The following is a 22,274-nucleotide window of genomic DNA, read 5'->3' as shown; positions in this document are numbered from 1 at the left end:
GAGGCAGAAGGATCGCCGTGAATTCCAGCCCAGGAAAAAAGCCAGGGTGGGGAGCACACCTTTAATTCTAGCCTCTGGGTTTGAGGCCGGCCAGGGATGCACGGTTGAGTCTGTCTCAAAACCAAGCAAACGAAAAGGGGTCAAAATGAGAGAGGGTATTGCGCTCACAAATAACAAGGCGGATTTAACCTGCTCGATAAACAGAAATGAAGTAGTGGCTAAAAAAATGTTTTAATGGAAACGTAAAGTCTTCCTCTTTTTACAATTGCGAATGGACGCTCGTTACTGAAGCCCACGTCTGAAAACCCGGCACGACGGGAAAGGCAGACACTTCTTCCCGGTCCACGGCCTCTGCAGACGTGGCCAGTCTTCCACTGTGCTGTGCTCTGCTTCTGGAGAGGCGTCCATCCTCCAACCATAGCCCCCGACGCGGGGCTTCTGCCAAGCACATCTGAAAACCTCAATCATCACTGGTCACGTTCACCAAGTGTAGGACGGGTGCTGGGAAACAGGAGGAAGAATGAGCAGCGATTCCCAAATCTCCCACTTCACCTTTTCTGGCCTTCGGTAGGAGGAGTCATAAAAAAACTGCAGAGTCAACCACAACTGCATGAATGGTTCATTTCGGCTAGGACTTCCCGAACATTTACGTTACAGAAGAAAAAAGCTGTAATACAGTCAATGAAAAAGAACTGCTGGCATTACTGTTCCCCACAAAATTACATAAAAATAAACAAAACATTAAATAAACATTATTAATCATTAAATATATTAACACCAAAATCATGTATAAATTAGGAAATAAATGTACAAACTATTTCACAAAGTGCTTTTAAAAATATATACACAACATTCAAGAAATTCTTAATGTAAGACATTTCAGATTGAAGTTTTGGGGTGATACATTTTTAAGTGTCCTTTTCTTTCAAAAAGTATTAACACAGCACTTGCACACACACACACACACAAATACAGCCATTTAACATACATACATACTAATACAGCACTTAACACACATACACGCTCACACACATAGAAGGCATATTCCCAGATTGGCAAGAAATAAAAACCATTTTCACAGTTACTTAAAATGTTTCGACATTTTCAACGGGAAATTTTAGGCCCCAATTGAGCTTGTAGACGAGTTTTATAAAAATTGCTGGAAAAGAAAGGAGCAAAAGAGATGACTCCCTAAAATGAAGTTGCCAAATGCTTGCGTCACTTAGCATTCACACTCGTTTCTGTAGTTAATACCATCATACAGCCAGCCTTGCCTGTGTCAGTCCCACAGGAGAGGGAGAATGTTCTAGATAAGGACTGCAGCCAACACAGTCCAGTCCTTCAGTCTTCATCTGTAAGCGAAACAGTCCTTGCTCTGTACTTCCCAGGAAGGCTGTCAAGATTAATTCAAGTAAAACCCACAAAAGTGCCTTGCAAATCCTCACCCACTGAGCTACTGATAAGTTTTATGTTTTAAAAACTATCAACTGAACCACCAGGTGTGCATGCCTGTACACTCAGTAACTGGGAAGCGAAGTGGAGGCAGGATGATCATAAACTCAAGGTCAGCCTTAGCTGTGTAGCAGTGAGTCTGTGGCCAGTCTGGGCTACGTTAAGACCTTGTCTAAAAATACAAATAAAACAAAAGCTTCATACTGGATAGGCCCGATGCATCAGGCCCTGGATGCATATGTGTGTGTGTGTGTGTGTGTGTGTGTGTGTGCGCACGCACATATTTGTGTTTGTATTTGTATCTTCTTGGTTGTTCTTAGAAATACACCAGCACTTATCTTGAAGGTTTTTCCCCTTTTCATAGTAACATGATTATTATCCAAATAAAGGCTGAGAGATGCCAATACTACATTATATGTGGTATTTTCCTTTGACATTAACTTTCCAAAAAGGCTGTGTTTCGTGTTTTGCACAGAATTAAAATGAGATTGAACATCCTAGGGATGTAAAGAAAAAAAATAAAAAGGAAAATCACTCAAATTTCACTATATAAAACGTGTACTTTTCATTTAAAAGAACGTTAATAAAGCTATTTAGACTTGTTAAAGATACAGTGTGGATTTCAGATTTCCCTAATGCAAAGGACACTTGCTTGGCAATCTGAACTTGGAGGTCCTGAAGAAGTAATAAAAACACTTGCCAACTGCTTGTAAAATTTAGCATCGGTACTTTCGATTCTCTTTAAGTTTAGGACTGGGCATACTCTTGAAATGACATTAAATAAACACACAGCTGGTAGACAGTGAGCCTTGCTCTTCAGAACACTGCCCTCCCTGGGACAGGTTACCCTCACGCTGCCCTCATGGACACTGATCCCTCTTCACTGTTTAAAGACATAGACTTTTTAGGATCACGAGGAGTGGAGAGACACAGGCAATGGGTAAGTTCTGGAAAGGATAGCTCATCGTCTTTCCACACATGGAGCACATTTTCTTTGTTACAATGACACACGAAACTAGCCCAAAGACACAGGTGGTATCCCCAAGCCCTATCTAGGCACAGGAAGAGATGGCCACCCAGGGTTGTATATGTGTGTCAAGCTAAGGGCAGTCAGGTAAAGAAACACTTACAGTCCACTTTGCAACAATGGTGTGAGGAGCACACCGGGTCTGTTCACAGTAACATGGATCATGGTACCTTTTAGATATTGTCTCCTCACTGGGCACACAACACGTGATGACAGTGTGACCCCCAGAGCTAGCTAAGAACATTGAGGAGGGGGTGAGGGAGAAAAACAGGACAACCTCTCCATTGTGTCGATATACAATACTTTACACAGCACCAAATACGTCACACCCAGCATGAAATCAGCCTGCGTCACATGCAGACATGGCACTGGGCGCAGGGTAACCAACATGTCATGACTCATCAGAACTGCCACCGGCTTGTCCAGAACGTACTACCGTGAAGGGTCCAAAGACAACGCTCGTCCCTTATTGCTGGTAATTTCCATACTGGCCCTGAAAGAGAACAAGACAAAGATTACACCTCTTTAGTCTTGAGTGGCAGGGTGTACACCCAAACAACAGGAAGTTTCTTCCCACAGCCAGAGCCTGGATCATAGGTGGGAAGTGACTTCAGAAGCAAGCAAGCTAACAGTCTGCCCAAATCCACAAAGTGAGAGGATTAATGAAAATGGGTGTGGAGGCCCCAAAATGTGAGCCTATTCCCCCTGGTCTGCAGGGCACAGAGTTTGAGCCTATTCAAAGTTGTTAACAAGTATAGCTACACACCCTGACCTAGGGTGTAGTTACTTGGTGTTTTGGACATTAAGATGGCCCATAGAGGTGTATCCTCTCCACCCTGATCAAAGGTCAGAGAATTTAAGTATACTTCTGCTCCTTCTTTTGAAATAGGAGGTTTGGCCTTAGGGTACCTGGTCTGGGGCTGGTTCACTGCCTAAATAATAGAATACTTTTTTCAAGAATTAATGGCTTGGTGTCTCAAGTATTGGAGCAAGTAACTGTACCGGTTGTCCACTGTATCATGTTAAAGCAGTCTTTTGCCTTCTTCTCCCTTTTGTATTGGGCTATTAAAAGTGTGGGAAAAAAAAACATAGGCAAATTCAGCACTCAGAACTTAATATGCATATCGGCCCTCCTGATACTATCCTATGTCTCTGTGTTTCTTTCTTATCTCTGTTCCTCCTACCTAAGGTTTCTAATTCTCACACCCCTACCCTGGAATCCCTACCCTGGAACATAAGAACCAGCTGTGGTTAGAAGCCTGGCAAAACTCACCCCAGAAGGTGGCTCCCACAAATGGGTTTATTTAAATGTAAGAGCTAGTTAGTAATAAGTCTGAACTACAGGCCAAACATCCTGTAATTAATATTAAGCCTCTGAGTGATTATTGTAAGTGGCTGCGGGGCGGGACAGGACAGGACAGAGAAGCCTCCAGTTAGAGGCAGGGCCTGTGAAGACAGCAATGTGCCCTCAGCGATGCACTGGGCTCTCTGAGAGGTAGGGCCTGGTCCTCTAGGAAAGGAGTCCCTCTGTGCCCTGGGCTCCTTCGAGTGACTGATGCCAACACAAGCTTCACTCTTAGGAACTGTCTTAGAGTGAGCTGGTTAACAGGGCCAGTCAATGCACAATCTGAAGAGAGACCTGAGGCTGCAGGCTTGGAAGCTAACGGAGTCCCGCGCCCAGGGGAGGACTCTCCTGGAAGACGTTGTCCTTTGGGACACAGGCACTCAACGCATCGCATCCCAGCTTCCTTTCTCCACAGAGCCCACAGTGAAGAGTCTGGCAGAGACAATCTGACAGGTCTCTGGGGCCTGTACCCAGGTAGGTGAAGCAGAGGTCACAGCAGGCAGCACCTCTGTATAGAGTGAGTCTAACCCAGTGCCCTCAGGCCAGCCAGTTCTTCCTGCAGGGATATATGGTGTTGCATGGAGCTATTTCTTGATCCTCAAAACTGGGGAATCAAGTGGGGTAGTGGCTAGGACACTAGAAAACATGAGATACACACAACTGCTGCCTGTACTTGCCTAGGCCCATCAGCCAACTGACTGGACTGGGACCTTGAGACCCACAGCTAAAACTCTTGTTTTCTGTATCCCACCCAGACATGGTTTCTCTGTTTAGCTGTGGCTGTCCTGGAACTCACTCTGTAGACCAGGCTGGCCTTGAACTCACAGAGATCCACTTGCCTCTGCCTCCTTGAGTGCAGGGATTAAAGCTGTGCACTACCACCGCCCAGCTCTACAGCTAAAAGTCTCACAGGCTGGATTAAAGGTCTGAAGTGAGGACACATTCCCCTGAGATGTCCTGCTGCATCTCTAGGGGCCAGTGATGTCATGACACTCAGCCTATAACTAAGTTAGCATGCCATTTGTTGGTCTGCAAATTCTTGGGATATTCTTTTTTTGGCCTCTGGGAAAACAGTATCTGTGTCATCAAGATCACCCTAGCAACTCCAGCCCCACAGTGGTTGTGCACCGCCGCTGTCCTGGAAGCCAGCTGGTACCATCTGTCATTCCTCGGGACCATGAGAGAGATCCTTGCCATGCCTCACTCGACACTTGGCAGACAGCACTTTCAGAAACATCCAGAAAGCTTGCCTGCTCATAGCCATAAGGCCGCTGCTGCTGGGCGGAAGGTCCCGTCTGCGACGCTCTGTAGCTTCCGTACTGTTGGCCTTGTCCTTGCTGGTAGCTTGAGTACTGTGAGGGGGCTCCCTGGGCAGGGCCTGTGAAGACAGCGGAGGTTGAGCGGTCAGCCATGACCGGTCATCATGCTTGTGAACGTCCAGATACCAGGCACCTGTCCCTTGGTGGTCAGGCCGAGTGTCATCTCTGACAGTTCTATGAGGGCCTGGGACTGTGCCCATACACACGTGGGGCACTGAGGGTCTGTCCCTAGCACACTGGGCCTGCCACCTTGCAGAAGGGGGTAAGGGGCTTCTCCAGAACCATCTGGGTTCAGTTAAGGTGGACACAGAAAAGCACAACATTAAATGGAACAAGGGAAACTCGGAGGCCGAAAAGAAATGTCCGATCCTGTGAAAACTAAGTTGCAGGCTCAGGAAAGGATAAAGCACAGCACCTGCTTAGTTATCATCTGTGTGTGCATGTGTGATGCTGAGGACAGAACGCAGACCATCACAGGTGGCAGTGCTCCACCACGGAGCCACGGCCCAGCCCCTATGAACACTCGGCAGCTATGGCTTGTACGTAGGCCACTGCTCAATGCTGCTTTCCTTTCTCCTGCACAGCACGTGCACCAAGCAGAAGCCAGAAGTGGGGAATCAGATCTCCCCCTGGGACCGGAGTTTCAGTCAGCTGGGCGCTACCGTTTGGGTGCTGAGAACCAAACACAGGTCCTCTGCAAGAGAAGTAAGTGTTCTTAACAGCCTAACCAGCTCTCCAGGCCCCAATCCTGGCTTCTGAATTGAAACCACTGTACTGGGTAACTGATGACCTTAGATACGGGGGAGGCATGTGGTGATATTTTATTTGTGTTTTAACAAATAAAGCTTGCCTGGAGATCAGAGAACCAGAGCAGCCAGCCACTAGTTCTTACCTCTACCAAATCCTCAGACTGAATGGGGTATCCTGTCTCTACGAAACCTCAGACCGAATCCTGAGCTCCTGTTTGCTCCCGGCTTATATTCCTCTCTCCGCCCAACCTTATCATTTTCCGTCTCCATTTCTTCAGTGCTGGGATAAAAGGTGTGAGCCACTACCACTTGGTTCTGTTTCTCTTTGAGACTGGATCCATCTTGTGTGTCCCGGGTGGCCTTGAATTCACAGAGATCTGTCTGCCTCTGTCTCCTAAGTGCTGGGATTAAAAGTGTGTGCCACCAGTGCCTGGCCTCTTATGTGGATCGGTCTGCAGTCCGATCTTTAGGCAAGCTTTATTTGCTATAGCACAAATAAAATATCACCACAGAGGCAGAGTACTAACTACATGGGAACTCTGTGCACAATCCCCCAACCCACCCAGAAACCATCATCTATGCCGAAATAAGCTCACTAAGCATCTGCCCAGATGACAGCATTACAGTGGACATCATCTATGCCGAAATAAGCTCACTAGGCATCTGCCCAGATGACAGCATTACAGTGGACATCATCTATGCCGAAATAAGCTCTCTAAGCATCTGCCCAGATGACAGCATTACAGTGGACGCAGTCCTCTTACCATAGCCCTGCTGCTGTCCGGGGTAGCTCTGCTGGTTGGGGTACTGCTGCTGGGAGTACGTCTGCTGCTGCGCTGAGCCCTGCTGGTACCCAGTCTGCTGCTGACTGTACTGAGAGTTTCCTGAAGGAAGAAGGGGGCACAGTCTCATCTCTGGGCACAGGACAAGCGAACAGTTATGGAACACTTGCACCGTGTCTCCAGAGGTAGCGTGTTTCCACAACGGCTCAAATAGCATAGGACATTTTTGTCTTATTATGTTACAAAACACAAATGAAAAGCCAGACAATACAAAATGGGTGAGGTGGCTGCTAAGAGAGAGGCTAACAATCGTGCCGTGCACCGAACTGTCAAGTTCTGCTCCACACGGTCGATCTTAATTGTCAGAACACCCTAGGAGACACACCCGAGTGTGCCTCTGAAGGTCCTTCTTGAAAAGCGTAAGTGAATGTGGGTGGCACCATGTCATGGACTGGGGGCCCAGACTAGATAAAGAGGAAAAGTGAGCTGAGCACCAGCATTCGGGTTTTTTTCCACTTGCGGATACAGCTGCAATGTGACCAGCTGCCTCAGGCTCCTTTGCCGTGGACTATTAGCACAGCTAGCTCTGGGAGTGTGTTTACACACTGGGGCACAGCATGGGTCCCCACCATGCTCCTTACCCCCCTCATAGTAGTGCTGTGTGGAATCCTCAAACGAGCGGTCGTAGCTCTGCTCTGTGTAAGACGATTGCTGGTAGGCGTAGTCACTGTGGCCTGCAAGAGACAGGTGACTTATTGTCGCTGGAAATGTCTCCCTGCCTAGGCCTGCAGCACTGAGTTCAGACCAGGGGATGAGACTGAACTGGTTGAGCCTATCTCTCTAAGCCCCTTTGTTCTGTCTGTCTGTCTCTGTCTTTCTCAAATGCAGACTCACTGTGAGGCTGCTCCACGTTGTGGAGAGAATCAAGCTGCACTGGCTGCTCTCTCCTGCATCTGTCCAACTCCTGGGGCTTCCTGGGTAGTGATGTTGTGACCATGAAAAGGTCTTTGGGACAAGCCGCCGTCTGATACCAGGCATCACGGCTAGCTACAGACTTGTCTCAGCCACCTACCCTGCTCTTATTTCCCAACGCACCCTGCCTCATGCTATGGCTTACACCAGAGACCTCCATCGTTATCTCTCAAAATGTATATTTAAGATAGATATTTACTGAGACAGAGTCTCCTTATGTAGCCCAGGCTGGTTTCAAATTCTTAATCTTCCTGCTTCCGTCATCCAATAGCTGGCGTTTACAGGCAAGGGCTACCATACCCAGTCCTTAGGATCACTTTAAATGCCATGTCCACAAATCCACTTAAAGAGGACAACCTGCAGAAGTGAGGGCAGGAGGCCGGACGTTGGGACCCACCATGTTAAACACACCTGTCAGTGCGGGGTGGCTCTACCCAGCTCAGACTCCTACACCTTCTGGGAAAGGGTAGCAGAGAAAACCCAAGGACATGGACGGTGTCCTACGTGGAAGGTTTTCTTGCGGGATACCAGCCTCAGTCACGCCCCAGAGTGCTCAAGCCGAGGACATGAGGCTGGGTCTGAACAGCGGATGAACTAGCTGTCGGGAGCATGCCTTACCGTCTGGGTAGTACTGCTGACTCATGGGCTCTGCAGCTCCCTGGCTGTGGCTGTACTGTTCGCTGTAGTACTCCTCCTGGCCTAGGTACTGCTGGGAAGAGCCTGTGGGGATGTGACCAGATTCTCAGGACGTGGACAGTGGGCGAGACAGGCTCACACACCTGGTTCAGCAGCAAAGCCATGCTAAGTCAGCCTTGCCCATGGGCAGAACACACCCAGGACCAGTCAAACACCAATCCTCCCTCTCCTATTAACCCAGCTGCCCAAACACTCTGGAACTGGAACAACCACCATCTGTCCCTTCAGCCCAAGACACCTGCTCCCTGGGCTAGCAGATGCTCCCCGGGTCCCCACTGCACCTATAGGCCCAGGGTCCTTGCTCATGCCATGGACAGACATTATGGCCCACGTGGGGCAGACCACTGGCTCTTTACCGTGGGCTGGAGTAGGCCTCGGCCTTACCTTGCTGGGAGGGTCGGTAGGGCGCCATGGGCCGCTGTCCCATCATGCTGCTCCCTTGGCCACCCTGGCCCATCATGGCAATGGGCGCCTGGCCCTGGTAATGCTGGCTCCCGCCCTGTGCTGAGTTGTAGTGGGACGTGGCTGCCTGCTGGTGCATCATGGAGACTGTGTGACAGGACAGAGACCCCAAAATAAGCCTGAGCACGCGCTAGGGTGTATGGGGGGGGGGGCTGTGTCTCCTGCAGACCTGACTCTCTCCTAATGCTACTTGTTCATCACTTCCCATGTAAGATGGCACCTCTGATTCCAAGTCAAACCTCTAACACTGTGAGCCGCATCCAAGCCCTGGCACAAGGTCAGGCCTCAGCTCTTAGTACTAATGTTTGGCTAACATAGGAAAGGTCACTGGGCAAAAAGAGGGTCCTCAGAGCCCCGGCTCCTAACCACAGAAACTACAGTCCTTCCTTCCTTGTCCCTAGGGCTTGTCTTGAAGCAGTCAGTGTCCTCTGTCCATTTCTTGGGCAGCAGCCATACAGCCACTGTGGACTGCACCCGCCTGTTTGCTGGCCTCTCTACACACTGCTCAGAACTCACTGGAACAGCACTGCCCAACAGAAACAGGACAAGAGCCATTTATTTTAAAGCCTGTAGTCAGTCAGGCCTGATGGAGCAACCTGTCACCCTAGCTACTTGGGGGATGGAAGAAAGAAGATTCCAAGTTCAAGACCAGCCATGGCAAGGGGACGGAGCTCGCTCGAGTCCTTGCCTTACATGCATGAGGCCCTGTGTTTAGTCCTCAGCACTGGGAAAAGAAAAAGAAAAGCTTCTGGTATCACGCTGAAAAAACAAAATAAGCCAGGCAGCGGTGGCACACGTCTTTAGCCCCAGCACTTGGGAGGCAGAGGCAGGTGGATCTCTGTGAGTTCGAGCCCAGCCTGGTGTACAGAGCCAAGTTTCAGGACAGCCAGGACCACACAGAAAAACCTTACCTCAAAACAAAAAAAGGTAAAGCGATCTTCAATAAACATGACAATGTGTTTACAAAACATAATCCACAGCGCTATAATCACAGAGAACACAGGAGACACTCCATCTTGTTTTGTAATGCTCCTCTGAAACCTGTCTGACGCCCAGGGAACATCTGGATTGGGACCCGCCCTTTTCCAGGTACTTCCTGATCTCACCATCAGCACCCACCATCAGGACAGCCCCCAATCCCGGGTCCCTGCTCTGCTGAAAGGCCCGGACCCCCAGCTTAGTATTTGTGACCCTTCATCTTTTATACTTTTGGCCTTTTCCCGGGGTTCCCTGCGTGGGGAACCCCCATACCTCACCCGAGACCAGTATTTATCCAAGTCCCACAGCCAATGGGACTTGGAATTCAATTTCCTTGGAATTCCTAAGGCCTCTGAGAAACCACTCAGGGCGAGTCACTGTGTATCCACTAACCTGGCCTCGTGGAAACGCTTAGGGAAGAACCACAGCACCCAGCAGGAAGGCTGCCCCTTAGGGTCACACAGACAAGCTGCCTGAGTTTGCCAAGGTTTAGGAGCTGACCAGGGATGTGGGCCAGTACCTGGGTTCGACTGCATGTTGATGTTGGTCCGAGACACATAGTTGCTGATAGCACCTTGGCCTTGCATGGGGACACTCTGCGAGGTGGGTCCCGAGTGGCTGTAGCCAGGCCCAGTCCCATGGCCACTGCCTGACATGCTCATGGAGGTTGTGGGCAGTGTGCTCTGCGCTGTCTGCTGCATGGACACATGGTTTGGACCTGCCAGGAAGGGTAGGAGACAGAGTGTCAGGCATTGGAGGCCAGGTATCCACTTCAAGGTAAAGACATCCAAGTTCCTTTCAGACGGTTTTGAGCAGGACGGTTAATCCCTGGTCAGTAACACCAAGAAAGGAAGTGATTTACACACAGACACATAGCATTGTGTCATGGTTACTGAGACCCCCCAGTTGTCATTAGTTCTTATGCCGCAGCAATAGCAGCAGCACCACCTCTTCATTCTAGGGGACCCGTGCAGAAGCACATGTCTGTACACTGAGTGGAGAGTCACATGGAACTGGGCACATGAAGTCAGCTTCATGCCCTCTGCACGTACACGCAGGCTTAGCAGAGTACCCGTGGCCAGGACAGTGGGAGAGAGGTGGGCAATCACAGGCCAGGACAGTACTGTACCCAGCTCTGCTGGGTGTGGGCTGACCCTGCAGCCGGTCAGTCACCTATGGCTGGCTACCTTGGTGACAACGCTGCAGCAAACCTGCTCACCGTTACCGATCTGGCCCTGCATGAGGGAAGCAGGGGGCAGGCCTGTGCTGATGGCATCACTGAGGCTGCCCTGGGGATGCAGGCCCTGGCTGGAACCGCTCTGGCTCAGTGCTCCAGGGCCCAGGTTCATGTTCTGTGTTGGTGGCTGTAGAGGACACAAAGGTTAGGACAGTTAACTCAGAGTGAGCACCAAGAGCCACTCCAGAGACACAGGGGTACTGGGCTAACACAGACATTCAGAACATAAAATCAGTTGGGTAAGTGTCTCTCAATGTCCACAACTCATCAATGACCTGTACAACCTGGCTCCCTGCCTTTTATTCCCTGTGTCCCCTCCCCTCCCCTCCCCTCCCCTCTCATCCTCTATCCCCTCAGTTAAACATAAGGTGTAAGGGAGACAGATCGTCCCCTAGATCAAACAGTGGCTCCCAAGGTTTGCATGCGTGTGCTATCTGTACCTAGCCAAGAAAGGGAGCCCCTAACCAGGCCTGGTGTTGAGAAGCCCTATACTCTCAGCTGAGAGGTGGAGGCAGGAGGATGACAAGTTCAAGGCTTGTGTATAGACTGAGTTCAAGCTCAGGCTGGCAAAATAGATCCTAAAACTAGCACTTATTTCTAAGAAATAAAAGGACAACTGAGGACATCACATGCACATAGCTCTAGGTTCAATCCCCCAGCACTGAAGACGAGAAGGGGTGTGTCCGGCAGGACCAGCTGCTATCTGCACAAGCACCCAATCGATATCACAGCTGACCAAGGGGTAACACCATTCACAATGCCTCCGCTTTCCCAGGGGGCAGTGCACCAGGGGTTGAACCATTCCTGGTAGTGTGTCTACCCTGCACCTTGTAATTAGCCTTGGTCATCCTGGAGTGGCTCCTTCTCTTGGCCTTACTTGGGCACAGGTACATGATCCAACTTCACAGTAAAAATTTAATTTGGGGAAAGTGCAGTTACAGAAAATTAAACAGACAATAAAATATTTATACTAACATCTGGAATGTGACTGCACAGGAGATTTTTTTTTCCTTTCAACTTCCTCTTATTTTTAAGACAGGATTCATACTGTGTAGCTCTAGCTAGCCTGGTTGGTATTTGATCTACGGCCCAGTTTGGTTTCAAACTGACGGCAATCCTACTACCTCAGCCTCCCAAGTGCTAGGATTTAAAGGCATGCATCGCTGAGGAAGATTTGTTTGGCTTTTGTTTTTTAAAGTCCAGGTAGTGCACTCACAGACACTGGAAGTGCTCACACCATTTGGAGCCCTGATACGATAAATGAGGCCCTGCATTCAAGCCTCAGCTCCACAAAACAGAAAATAAACAGAAGGGTTTGCAGCAAAGGCACAAAGCCCCCTCCTGTCGGTCATGACACAGCTGACGTTCCTTGGGTGGGTTCTGGGGTCACTTCCCTACGCTAAGCAGTCCAAGTCCCAATTCTACCTGTCTGGCCATTATAACCTTACCCACGTGAATCCCTCCTTTCTGCTGCCTAATAGCACTGGGTTGCTGCTGGTCACCTGCCTACTAAGGTGACACACTCAGAAACTGGCTGCAGCACCTACCGCGGGAAGCAGCGACTGCATATTCTGGTTGGAGTCTGCTATGGTGGCCAGGTAGACCAGATTCCGGTGCAGGATCTGCTGGTACCTACAGGAGACGCGGACAGGTAAAGCAGGACAAACTGCCTCGCCCAAGATAGAAGCACAGTCTGCCCAAGTCAGCCTTGACCTCACACTGGCCCCTAGGACACTCTGGAAATGGAACGTTGCAGATCTCCACAGTCTAGAGTGGGGAAAGCAGGGAACAGGTCCCGTCAAGACCCAAGCAGGTTCCTGTTCCATGAGTGAACCTCGGGAGACCCCGAGATGTGTGCCAAGTGAAAAGAGGCAGTAGGTCAACGGAAAAGGAGGAGAGGCCTAAACATGACAGATGATGACCAGGGAACAGAGCCCTGCTACCGAGTCAGACACCAGGCTAACTCCATAGCAGTCGAAACAGGAAGGGGCCGGGGACTGAGGACCCTCACCCACACGTCACACCAGACAAGGTCTCAGGTCTCTCAGACAAGCTGTACCAGGTGAGCACCAGGGCCTCGCACACTTGATACCTCGTGAAGGCGAGAGAGACGTCTGAGGTACTTTGCCCACACAGAGGCACAAGTGGTCTCCTGGTTGGGTCTACTACTGGCCCGTGGATGGAGACTGTGGAAACCCCAAGCCCTAAATGGCGAGGGTTCCCACTTCACCTGCGTTCCCAGAGCCAATCTAACCTCACTCTGCTCTGCACCCAAGGAAGCTTTCTTTCCCAGTGCACAGAGGAGGCTGAGTCCTGGGCCGGCATGGTTACTTACTGGGTGCACTCGGCCGTCTTGCCCTTGCTCTGGTAGTCCAGGATGCACTGGATCAGATGGTGATTCTCATCCAGCATCTGGAGGGGAGAGAAGCAAGGCACAAGCCAGTTACACAGCAGCTGGTTCACATCTGGACACCAGGATCCTTGGGGAGAGTGCTGGGGACACTCACTCCAGGTCCCAGGCCCCTACCTAGAGAGTGCCACAGACCCTCAAATCACGACTTCACAAGAGGGTAGAGGCAGCTTACATCTCTGCTGGCTATGTTCAGTCTAGGTCAGTGAGGGAAGGCAATGAGACATCACGGCCAGCAGAAGGCACTGCAGATACGTATGACCAGGCTACACACGGAGGAGGGGAATCATGGGGCTACTAATCGACAACCTCATTCCTTTGGATCTCTTCCAGCCCTGAGCACGACACGAAAAGAAGCAGGACAGAAGACCCAGGCTGCACTCTGCGGAGACCAGCACTGTTTCCAGACTCTCTTACACATAATAAAGGGTCTAGATTTGAAAACAATCTCATGGGGTGATAGGTAAGCGGTCAAACATGAACAGGTCAGGAGATGGAACACGGGCTCCCAGAACTGTTCCTAGGCCAGAGTCGGTTTCCAGCAGCAGGAAGCTGGTCTTCACTCCACCAGGCACGGTCCACCCTCAGCACTTAGCACCACAGGGAACTAACTGGTCAGACACACAGACCCCAGACCACACCTGACAGGTGGCCATGTTGGAAGGCATTGGGCTGAGCTCCCAAGGTGTCCTGGAGGCACTGATGTGTCTGTAGGAGAATCCAGCACTCTTCCCAAACCCCGTAATGTGAGGGTCAGACCGCCACAGATCCTAGGGCTGGTGCACATGGCTGGCATGTGCTGGAACTGGTGATTGGCAGCACTGAGGAGGACGACAGGGACACCGGGGGTGAAGGGAATGTGCCTAGCATGGGCAGGTATGGCATACAAGAGCCTTCTACTATTTTACAGTCACTTGGGGGCAGTACTTTAAATCACTCAGAAAGGCAGAGGGAGAGGTGGCAGGGGACAGAGGAAGTGTGGCAAGTCAGTGGGCACATGACAACCAGAAGGTAGTTTGAGTCCCTTTCTACCTGAAGTGACCACCAGTCTCTCCCTGGGGGAAGAAGCCTGGCACACCTGCTACCTCCTGTGCCTTAGCACAACAGCTCACAACAGGCAGGTCCTTCCTTCACCAAGACATGCGCTTGGCCTGTTCCTTTAGGCTGCCCGTTGCCCCGCCCTCTACTTTGTAACCGGGTCCCTGAACTACTTCCTGAGGCTAGCTGCCCAATTCCACCCCCTCAGCCTGTACAACCTCAGGGGTGGTCTCTCCTGCCCTGCTCCTTCATAGGTTAAAACACCTCTGTGTGACCACAGATCCTGGACTCAGTGGCCACCAGGGGGCGCTGCTGCAAGAAGCTGCTGCTGGTCAGGTAAACCTGATCTAAAACTCAGGGTTGGACTTTCTCCAGGTTACCTAAAGAACAAACCTCTGATGCATGCCCCCATACACAAGGCTCCCAGCATGCTCTTCTTCAAGAAAGGGCTCTCTCCCCCCAGCATGCCTAGGATGTCAACCACAAGGCAGACAGTGCTACATTACACAGTACCTAGCATTTTATAGGCACGAGGAAATACTGAATTGTTACCATGTTCTAAAATTTTAATTATGTGCATACGTGTTTGCTTGTGTGCTGTATGTACAGACACATATGCAGGTACCCACAAAAGCCAGAAGGGAAAGGTCAGATCTCCTATGAGTTACAGGTGGCTGTGAGCTGCCCAGTGAAGTGCTAGGAACTGAGCTTGGAACCTCTGCAAGGGCAGTGCGTGCTCTTTTTTGTTTTTCCGAGATAGGGTGGAAACTCGCTCTGTAAAACAGGCTGGCTTCAAACTCACAGAGATCCGCCTGTTTTTGTCTCCCAAGAGCTGGGGTTAAAGGCACAGCCACTACCACCCAGCTCAGTGCATGCTCTTAATTGCTGAGATAAATCCCCACCTCATGCCTTCTTAAAATAGCAAATGGGATGCTGGTTCACTTAGTTTAAAAACATTCACAGGAAGTGGGGCATGGTGGCACACGCCTTTAATCCCAGCACTCAGGAGGCAGAGGCAGGTGGATCTCTGCGAACTCAAAGCCAGCCTGGTCTACAGAGGGACTTCTAGGACAGCCAGGGCTATTACACAGAGAAACCTATCTTGAAAATCCAAAACCAAACATTCACAGGAAAGACAGGACGCATGCAGAGAGCTCCAGACCCTCATGGATCTGCCTGCAGGAGACAAACAAAGTATAAAATCCCAGGACAGTAAGAACAGGACATGAGCTGGCGGGTGTGGATCTTAGGGAGAAAAGCAAACAGACGAGGAAGAACTGAACCGCTGTCCCCAAGGCAGTGGATCTCAGCCAACTGTATGTAGAGCCACCTTGGGGAAGTCCCGAGAGGCTCAAGACAGCAGGGATGGGAGAAAGGAACTCCTGGCGTGTCTCTATGGAAAGGGGGAAGGCAGAGAGCGCCCCACAGGGAGGATTGCGGAGCCTCTGACCCTGTCCCCAGTCTCAGCAGGGCTAACCCACGATGGCCTGCATCAGCCTACGGAGGAAGCCTGTCATGTGAGGGGCAAACACGAACACCAAAGGCCGGGATGCAGGCCAGGGGTAGAGCATTTGCAGAACTTCAGTCTGGTCCAGTCAATGGCCGGAACTTAGAGCAACCAAGATTACAAAGGGGAAAAAAAAACAAAACAAAAAAATCTATATTCAAATCACAACAATAAAATCAAGTCACTATATAAATGCAAGACAACAGGGCTATTTAAAATGAACACAGGAAGCCTGTTGTGGTGGCGCACCTAAGCTCCCAGCACTCGGGAGACAGAGACAGGTGAATCTCTGGGAGTTCGAGGCCAGCCTGGTCTATGGCGCGAGTTCCAGGAAAGGCTCGCGTCAATCTGTTGGCCTGCCTGCAGCCTGTGCAGTGTGCTCCAGGTTTCCAGCTCCTGTGCACTGTTGAGACTGCTGGGGAGGCCTTTGGTGATGCAGCTGTCTTTGGGTCATTTCCACTTCCACAAGTAACCCCAATAAAACTCAAATGGGCACCGACAGGATGTCTGTTAGGGGCCGCCTTTTTGGGGCGAGCAGATGTGTCACACAGCACCCTCTGCTCCCAGGCTATGGAAGCACTATGAGCAGCTGCCTGGAGCTTCTGCCACCATGGCTGAACCCTCCAAGTATGAGCAGAAATTGCTTCCTATCAGGCAAGGAGATAGGGATCCACGAACTGAAGATATTTCTAGAAGGCTGATGACTAACCTTGCTGCAGACCTACAGCTAGGGAGAAGCCAATGAGCCACCTCGGAACACTCACCCCACTGTGGACGATGCGAATTAGCTGCGTGAGCCTTTGAAAGCACGCGCAGGCAGGACACGCAGGAGGCACAGCCTTGTAGTCTCACAACCACGTTTAACACTTATGTCCACTTTGTAATGACTACACCCACGGTAACACTCGTGACCGCAGATAGACTATTTCTACCTTCCTGAGCAACATACATGTCAGTTCCGGTCTGGTACATCTTTGGATGCTTAGAAAATTTAGTCAGCACAGCTCAGCCTGGCCAAAGCATCCTGCCTCCATGAGAATCTCCGCGCAGAAGAAAGATACACAGATGGCAGATGACGTTAAAACCCAGCACACTCGGATGAACTTGAACTGGGTGCCAGAAACCGCCTCTTTACAAGAGTCTGCACTGCCCAGTTTTGTAGCAGGATTTCTTTAGGGCCACCAACCAGCTTCCAAATAAAGACACAGAAACTTCTTATTAATTATGAATGCTCAGTCTTAGTTTAGGCTCATCTCTTGCTAGCTTTATAACTTATTTTAGCCTGTTTCTCTTCATCCACATTTTGCCTCAGGGCTTTTTAGATTTCCTTCATTTGTACGTCTTACTCCAAGTCTGTCAGGCTGGCGCTTGCCTGGCTGGTCTCGTCCTCTTCTCCCTTCTCTCCTCAAGTCTAGGTTCCTCCTCCTGTCATCTCTGCCCACCAGCCCCGCCTATCCCTCCACTGCCCAGCTATTGGTTGTTCTGCTTTGTAGCAGATCAATCAAGTGCCTTCCGCAGGCAAGGTAAAAACATATCTTTACATAATTAAATAAATACAACATAAACAAATGGAACATGTCTTTTCTTTCTTTGTTTTCCAAAGACAGGGTTTTCCTGTATAACAGTTCTAGCTGTCCTGGAACTAGCTCTTGTAGCCCAGGCTGGCCTCGAACTCAGAGATCTGCCTGCCTCTGCCTCCTGAGTACTGGGATTAAAGGTGTGTGCCACCAGAGTCCGGCTACATTTTTTTTTCACAGTTAAAGTAATATTCTGCAACAGTTTTCTACCGTTTCCGACAGAGCTCTTGCCAAAGGACACTGAAGTGATTTGACCCATTCTCCATTGCTCAAGCGCCTTTACCTCAACGCCGTCTTCACTCTAAGAGCAAGAAACTGAGGCCCAGAAAGCACACACGAACTAGAACTGATGAAAGAGAATTCGAGCCTAAGAAGCCCAAGCAGGCCTGCTTTGCTCCCCTGCAGCCGCAGCCCAAAGGATCCTAAATACACATGCTTAAAACCGGGCACAATCTGAGACGTAGCCGAATGGGTCATGTCCACAGCCTGCTCTACACAGCATCCCATATCCCTCTCCTTCACCGCCCACACCTTCAGGCCTTCAATTCCTCCTTCACACACCACACACTGGGCTCATAGGCTTCAAGACATCATCGGTTCCATGCCGTCTGCTAGTGGTCATACCTGGCGCTTACTGTACCTGCTGGATACAATGTGTTCATCACCTGCAGCTTGGGGACTTTCCTGGCTAGAAACAAGCCAAGCTAAGGCTGGACACTCATAAAAAAGATTAAGTCTCCGTGTGTGTTGGGAACTGCGTGGCGGGCCCCCACAAAAAGTGAAAGCGTAAAGCAGTCAACATTTTGGCGCTCCAACAAGGGGCTAGAACAAAAGAAAATCCAAAAACACATGCCTAGGGTAGAGAGTCATGTACCAAACAGTACAGGTATTCGCTTCCCAGGCTGACAAAGGAGGTGGGTGTAAGGAGGTTGGGGGACGCTGGATCCTGCTCTAAGTGCCTCTCCCCTCTACTGGGGAACAGATGGAAAGGCAAGCAGCCTTTGGGCACAGATGCCTTCCCTGGAATGTCCAGCAGGAGTGCTCCCAGCCAGGCTTCCCAAAGAACCGTCTCTGCTTCTCCCCATCCTTGGAAATGCAGGGCTTGAGCTGAGAACCACGCAGGGTGGCCCCTTGCCTGATGGGAGGCAAAGAAACCAAAGGACTGCTCCCACCCCAAGGTGGACACCAGTCAGAGTAATGAGGGGTATCATTCTCTCCCCATTTCAGGGATGGGAAGAGAGACTCTGTGCTCCCCTAGGGAAGACTCTCGCTCAAGAACAGCTACCCACGAGCCATCACTCCGCCACTGCAATGGCAGACACACCTCCACATGCCATTCAACACTGTGGGGACAGCCCTAAGTTTCCGAGTGGCCAAGTTACCCTCCTAGCTGGATTATTGCTGTACAAGCCTAGAGACCTGAGTGTTCAGTCTCTGGAACCCATGTAAAAAGAAGGAGGAACTGATTGCATAAAGTTGTCCTCTGACCACTACATGTACACTGTGACACATGAACCTGTGCAAATAATAACAACAACAAAGCCAATACAATCAGCAACAGATATGTAACTTTTATTGTGCAACTGCTCTGTGAAACAGCAGGGGGCGTTCAGCTGTCCCTCTAATAGGCATGCAGCCATGGGAATCACTGTCCTGTATCAGGTTAATTGCATCAGCTGCACAATGCTGGACACAGGTATACGATGGCCTTTCGTGGAGAGGAAGGTTGGGCCACTGGCGTCTGTGAAGGCAGGAGCCAGCTGCAGCTTCATGTCAGGATGCCAGGCATACCTGTCCAGGCTGTCCTCGGCAAAGCACACTTCTGACTACATCTCTCAGGTGCCAATGCTCTGTCACCACAAGGTCACCTGCTCCAGGTCAGGCCAGCCCTCCAGGCCTCCACTCTGGGTGCCCATTCCCTGCTCCATGAGAGCCACATCTAGGATTACTCTTGGCTTGTTCAAATTTCCCGACCTCACGAAACATCTATACTTGAAAGGTGGGCCATTTTAAGTGGGCCAAATTAATGTTAACCATTATTCTTGTAAGAGGGAGAACAGACAAGAAGGTGCAGGAAGGAAGAGGAAAACAGAGACCTCGCTGCAGACAAGGACACCAAAGGCTTTGGCAGCCACCAGAAGCTGAGGAGGAAAGGGGCAGCTGCCTCCCTCAGGACTGTAGAAAGGCAGGTGGACAGCCACTCCTTCACACCTTGACAAGTGAATTACAGCCTGTTATCTAGGGAAATCGCGGGCCACTCATACATCCACTTAGGCAGAACCGTGTGTAAATTCTGCAGGGCGTACTGGCTGCACCCAAGTCCTAGGCAAAACTAGGGCCCAGCAAGGAATACCTCAGTCACATTCTAAGTCACATGCCACAAACAATACCTCAGAGTACTACAGTGCCCTTGTGACTGTCAAGAAAAGATTAGGAGGATACATTTGTGTGGGACCTTGAAGGTTGAGGGAGTCCTGTCACTCCGAGAACAAGCTGTTTCTTCCCTAGCTTCCACCAGCCTCTCAGGAAACCCTGGCTCTCCCCAGGGATCTCAGCGTGGACAGGCTAGCACACGCTGACTGTGCATGGAGTTCAGGCATTTGTGAACGCCAGACAAGAGTTCTCCCACTAAGCTATATCCCTCGCTCTTGGCTTTGATACAGAGTCTTGCTAGCTAGCTTGGGCTACCCTTGAACTTGTCATGTAGCTCAGGCTGTCCTAAACGCTCCATCTTCCAGTCTTTGCTTCAGAAGGTGATCAGTGGTACACCATCAAGCGAGATGGAAGTACCCATGTGAAGTACATATGATGAATTCTCCTTAAGCCTTCCTACGTCCTCAGTAAAGGATGCAGAAAGACAGCAAAGGGATGGTTGGCCCTACCAGGTCAAGCACCTTGACGGGATAAAGTGAAGATCCGCTTCCAAAGCTGTACAGGGTGTTTCTGCCCTGGACTAAGGTCAGTAAATTTCCCCTCTCTGCAATCTGATGTTTGCGGTGGTGCTCCAACACACTTTAGCCTAGAGAACCCGAGGAGCTTTGACGAGCAGGTGTGACTACAAAATCATGGGTAAATGCTGAAGCCGACGGTGGCTTTGAGAATGGTCTCTCTCAAGCTCCAATAGCCAGTGTGCCAGGATACTGTCGGGTCTTCCAATGTAGTGGCCATCAACCAGGGCTCCCAACCCATGGCCACAGGGGACTGCAGCTCCTGGAGCTACCAAGGAAGGAGTTCAATAGTTCCCACTTAGCCTCCCCAGTTTCCTTCACCAAGTCACGTTGCTACTTTAAAAGTGATAAAAATCTACAAAACTGGGCTCAGTACCTGGAATGCCATGGCACCCCACGGTTTTCACAGCCAATGAAAAACCCACACTTGAAAACTTGCTCAAGGCTGGCTAGGACCTGCCAATTTCCAATCATTATATTCCTAAGGAGCAGGCCAGCAAGGGGACTCTGGGAAACAGGTGACAAGCTCAGGAAATCCCAAGACCCTAGGGTCATGAGGGACTAAAAAACTGGCTCAAGGGAATTCAGAATTCTTCTGTAGAAGGAACCGGAATTGAGAAAAGCCAGAGCTAACAACTGCGTTCAGAACCGAAAGACAACCAGTAAAAAGCTGAAGTGCCCAAGGCAAAACTTAAAAGCTTTTGTTAAAGAAGTCCCCAAACCGGTGCAAACGCCTTCTCTGTTAAAACAGTAGCCCGAACTAAAGGATGTGCCCGAGGCTGTAGGACGAACCTCCGTTGTCTGAAGTCTGCGCGCAGGCGGCTGGGCTCGCGCGGTTGCTCAGTGACCCGAGCGGGGGCGGGGCTGCGTTGGCCGCAGGTACACCGCGTGCAGCGAGCTCGGGACATTGCTGCGGGCCGTGGGGATGACACGCACACTCAGGATGCATCCCTTTGTGCCGGGCACCGCAGCACCTCACGACAGCGGCCAGCTCGCCGCAGCGGCGCGCCTCCAGGCTGCCCGCGCCCCCTTCTCCACTCGCCAAGCTGCGCGCAAAGGCGCGCGACCGTCGCCACTAAGGCTGTCAGCGGAGCTCGACGAGCCCCCGCCCCGGCTGGAGGAGCTGCGGGCCCCGGCGTCCCGCACTGCTGCGTCCGCTGCCAGGGGCGCTCTCTAAGGACACCGCGCGACGCGCTCCGGGGGTCTCCACTCCCTGCGGCCGCTGGGCCTCCGCTGCCAGCGCCTCCGGCAAAGTTGGCGCAGGCTCTCGTGGGGCGCGCGGGGCCGCCGTCAGGGCTCCGGTACCCGGGCTGTGCCTCGGCTTTGTTCGCGCCCCGTGCCCACCCTTTCACTCCGCACCCCCGCGGCCCTGCCCACCTTCTGGATGGTCTGTTGTGTAACCTCCCCTTTGCCTCTCGGCCGCGCCGACGCGAAGGCCACGGACATGGTGGCGGCGCGGACTCAGTCCGTGATCATTGGGGTTTATTCTCCGGCTGCGCCCCGCGGCCCGAGGTGCCCATTCTCCGCAGAGCGGGGGCGGGGGCGCGGGGGGTGCCGTGCCGTGGGCTCGCCCGCCTGCCTGCCGCCAATGCGCGCCCGGGCCTCCCGCGTCCCCGCGCCTTAAGCCACGGCCTTCCGGGACCGGACCCCGCACGGAGTCCCCCGGTGCCCGGCCCGCGCTCTGCGTCCAGCCTGCCGCCGCCGCGCCGCCCCCTGTGCTGGGCTTCGGTGGTTCCGCCCGCCCCGCCCCGCCCCGCCCCGCCCCGTCGCGCCGC

At 51.4% G+C, this 22,274-nt stretch overlaps 1 protein-coding gene across 1 annotated transcript; it reads right to left on the bottom strand.

Moving 5' to 3' along the window:
* Window positions 1-596: 596 nt before the first annotated feature.
* Window positions 597-22,204, bottom strand: Ss18l1 (SS18L1 subunit of BAF chromatin remodeling complex). Its single transcript, XM_050153099.1, has 11 exons — window positions 21,877-22,204; window positions 13,355-13,431; window positions 12,567-12,651; window positions 11,002-11,146; window positions 10,303-10,500; window positions 8,727-8,891; window positions 8,265-8,366; window positions 7,316-7,408; window positions 6,657-6,776; window positions 5,075-5,202; window positions 597-2,972 (listed from the first exon to the last, which is right to left on the bottom strand). The coding sequence occupies exons 1-11, from the start codon at window positions 21,943-21,945 to the stop codon at window positions 2,946-2,948; spliced, it is 1,209 nt and encodes a 402-aa protein (XP_050009056.1). The 5' UTR covers window positions 21,946-22,204; the 3' UTR covers window positions 597-2,945.
* Window positions 22,205-22,274: the final 70 nt, after the last annotated feature.

This window comes from Alexandromys fortis, unplaced genomic scaffold (assembly GCF_014885135.2).
Source record: "Alexandromys fortis isolate MF-2015 unplaced genomic scaffold, M_Fortis_MF-2015_v1.1 scaffold_81, whole genome shotgun sequence".
Classification (NCBI taxonomy): domain Eukaryota; kingdom Metazoa; phylum Chordata; class Mammalia; order Rodentia; family Cricetidae; genus Alexandromys; species Alexandromys fortis.
Note: the sequence above shows the minus strand (reverse complement) of the source record. Positions and strands in the feature narration are given on the sequence as shown.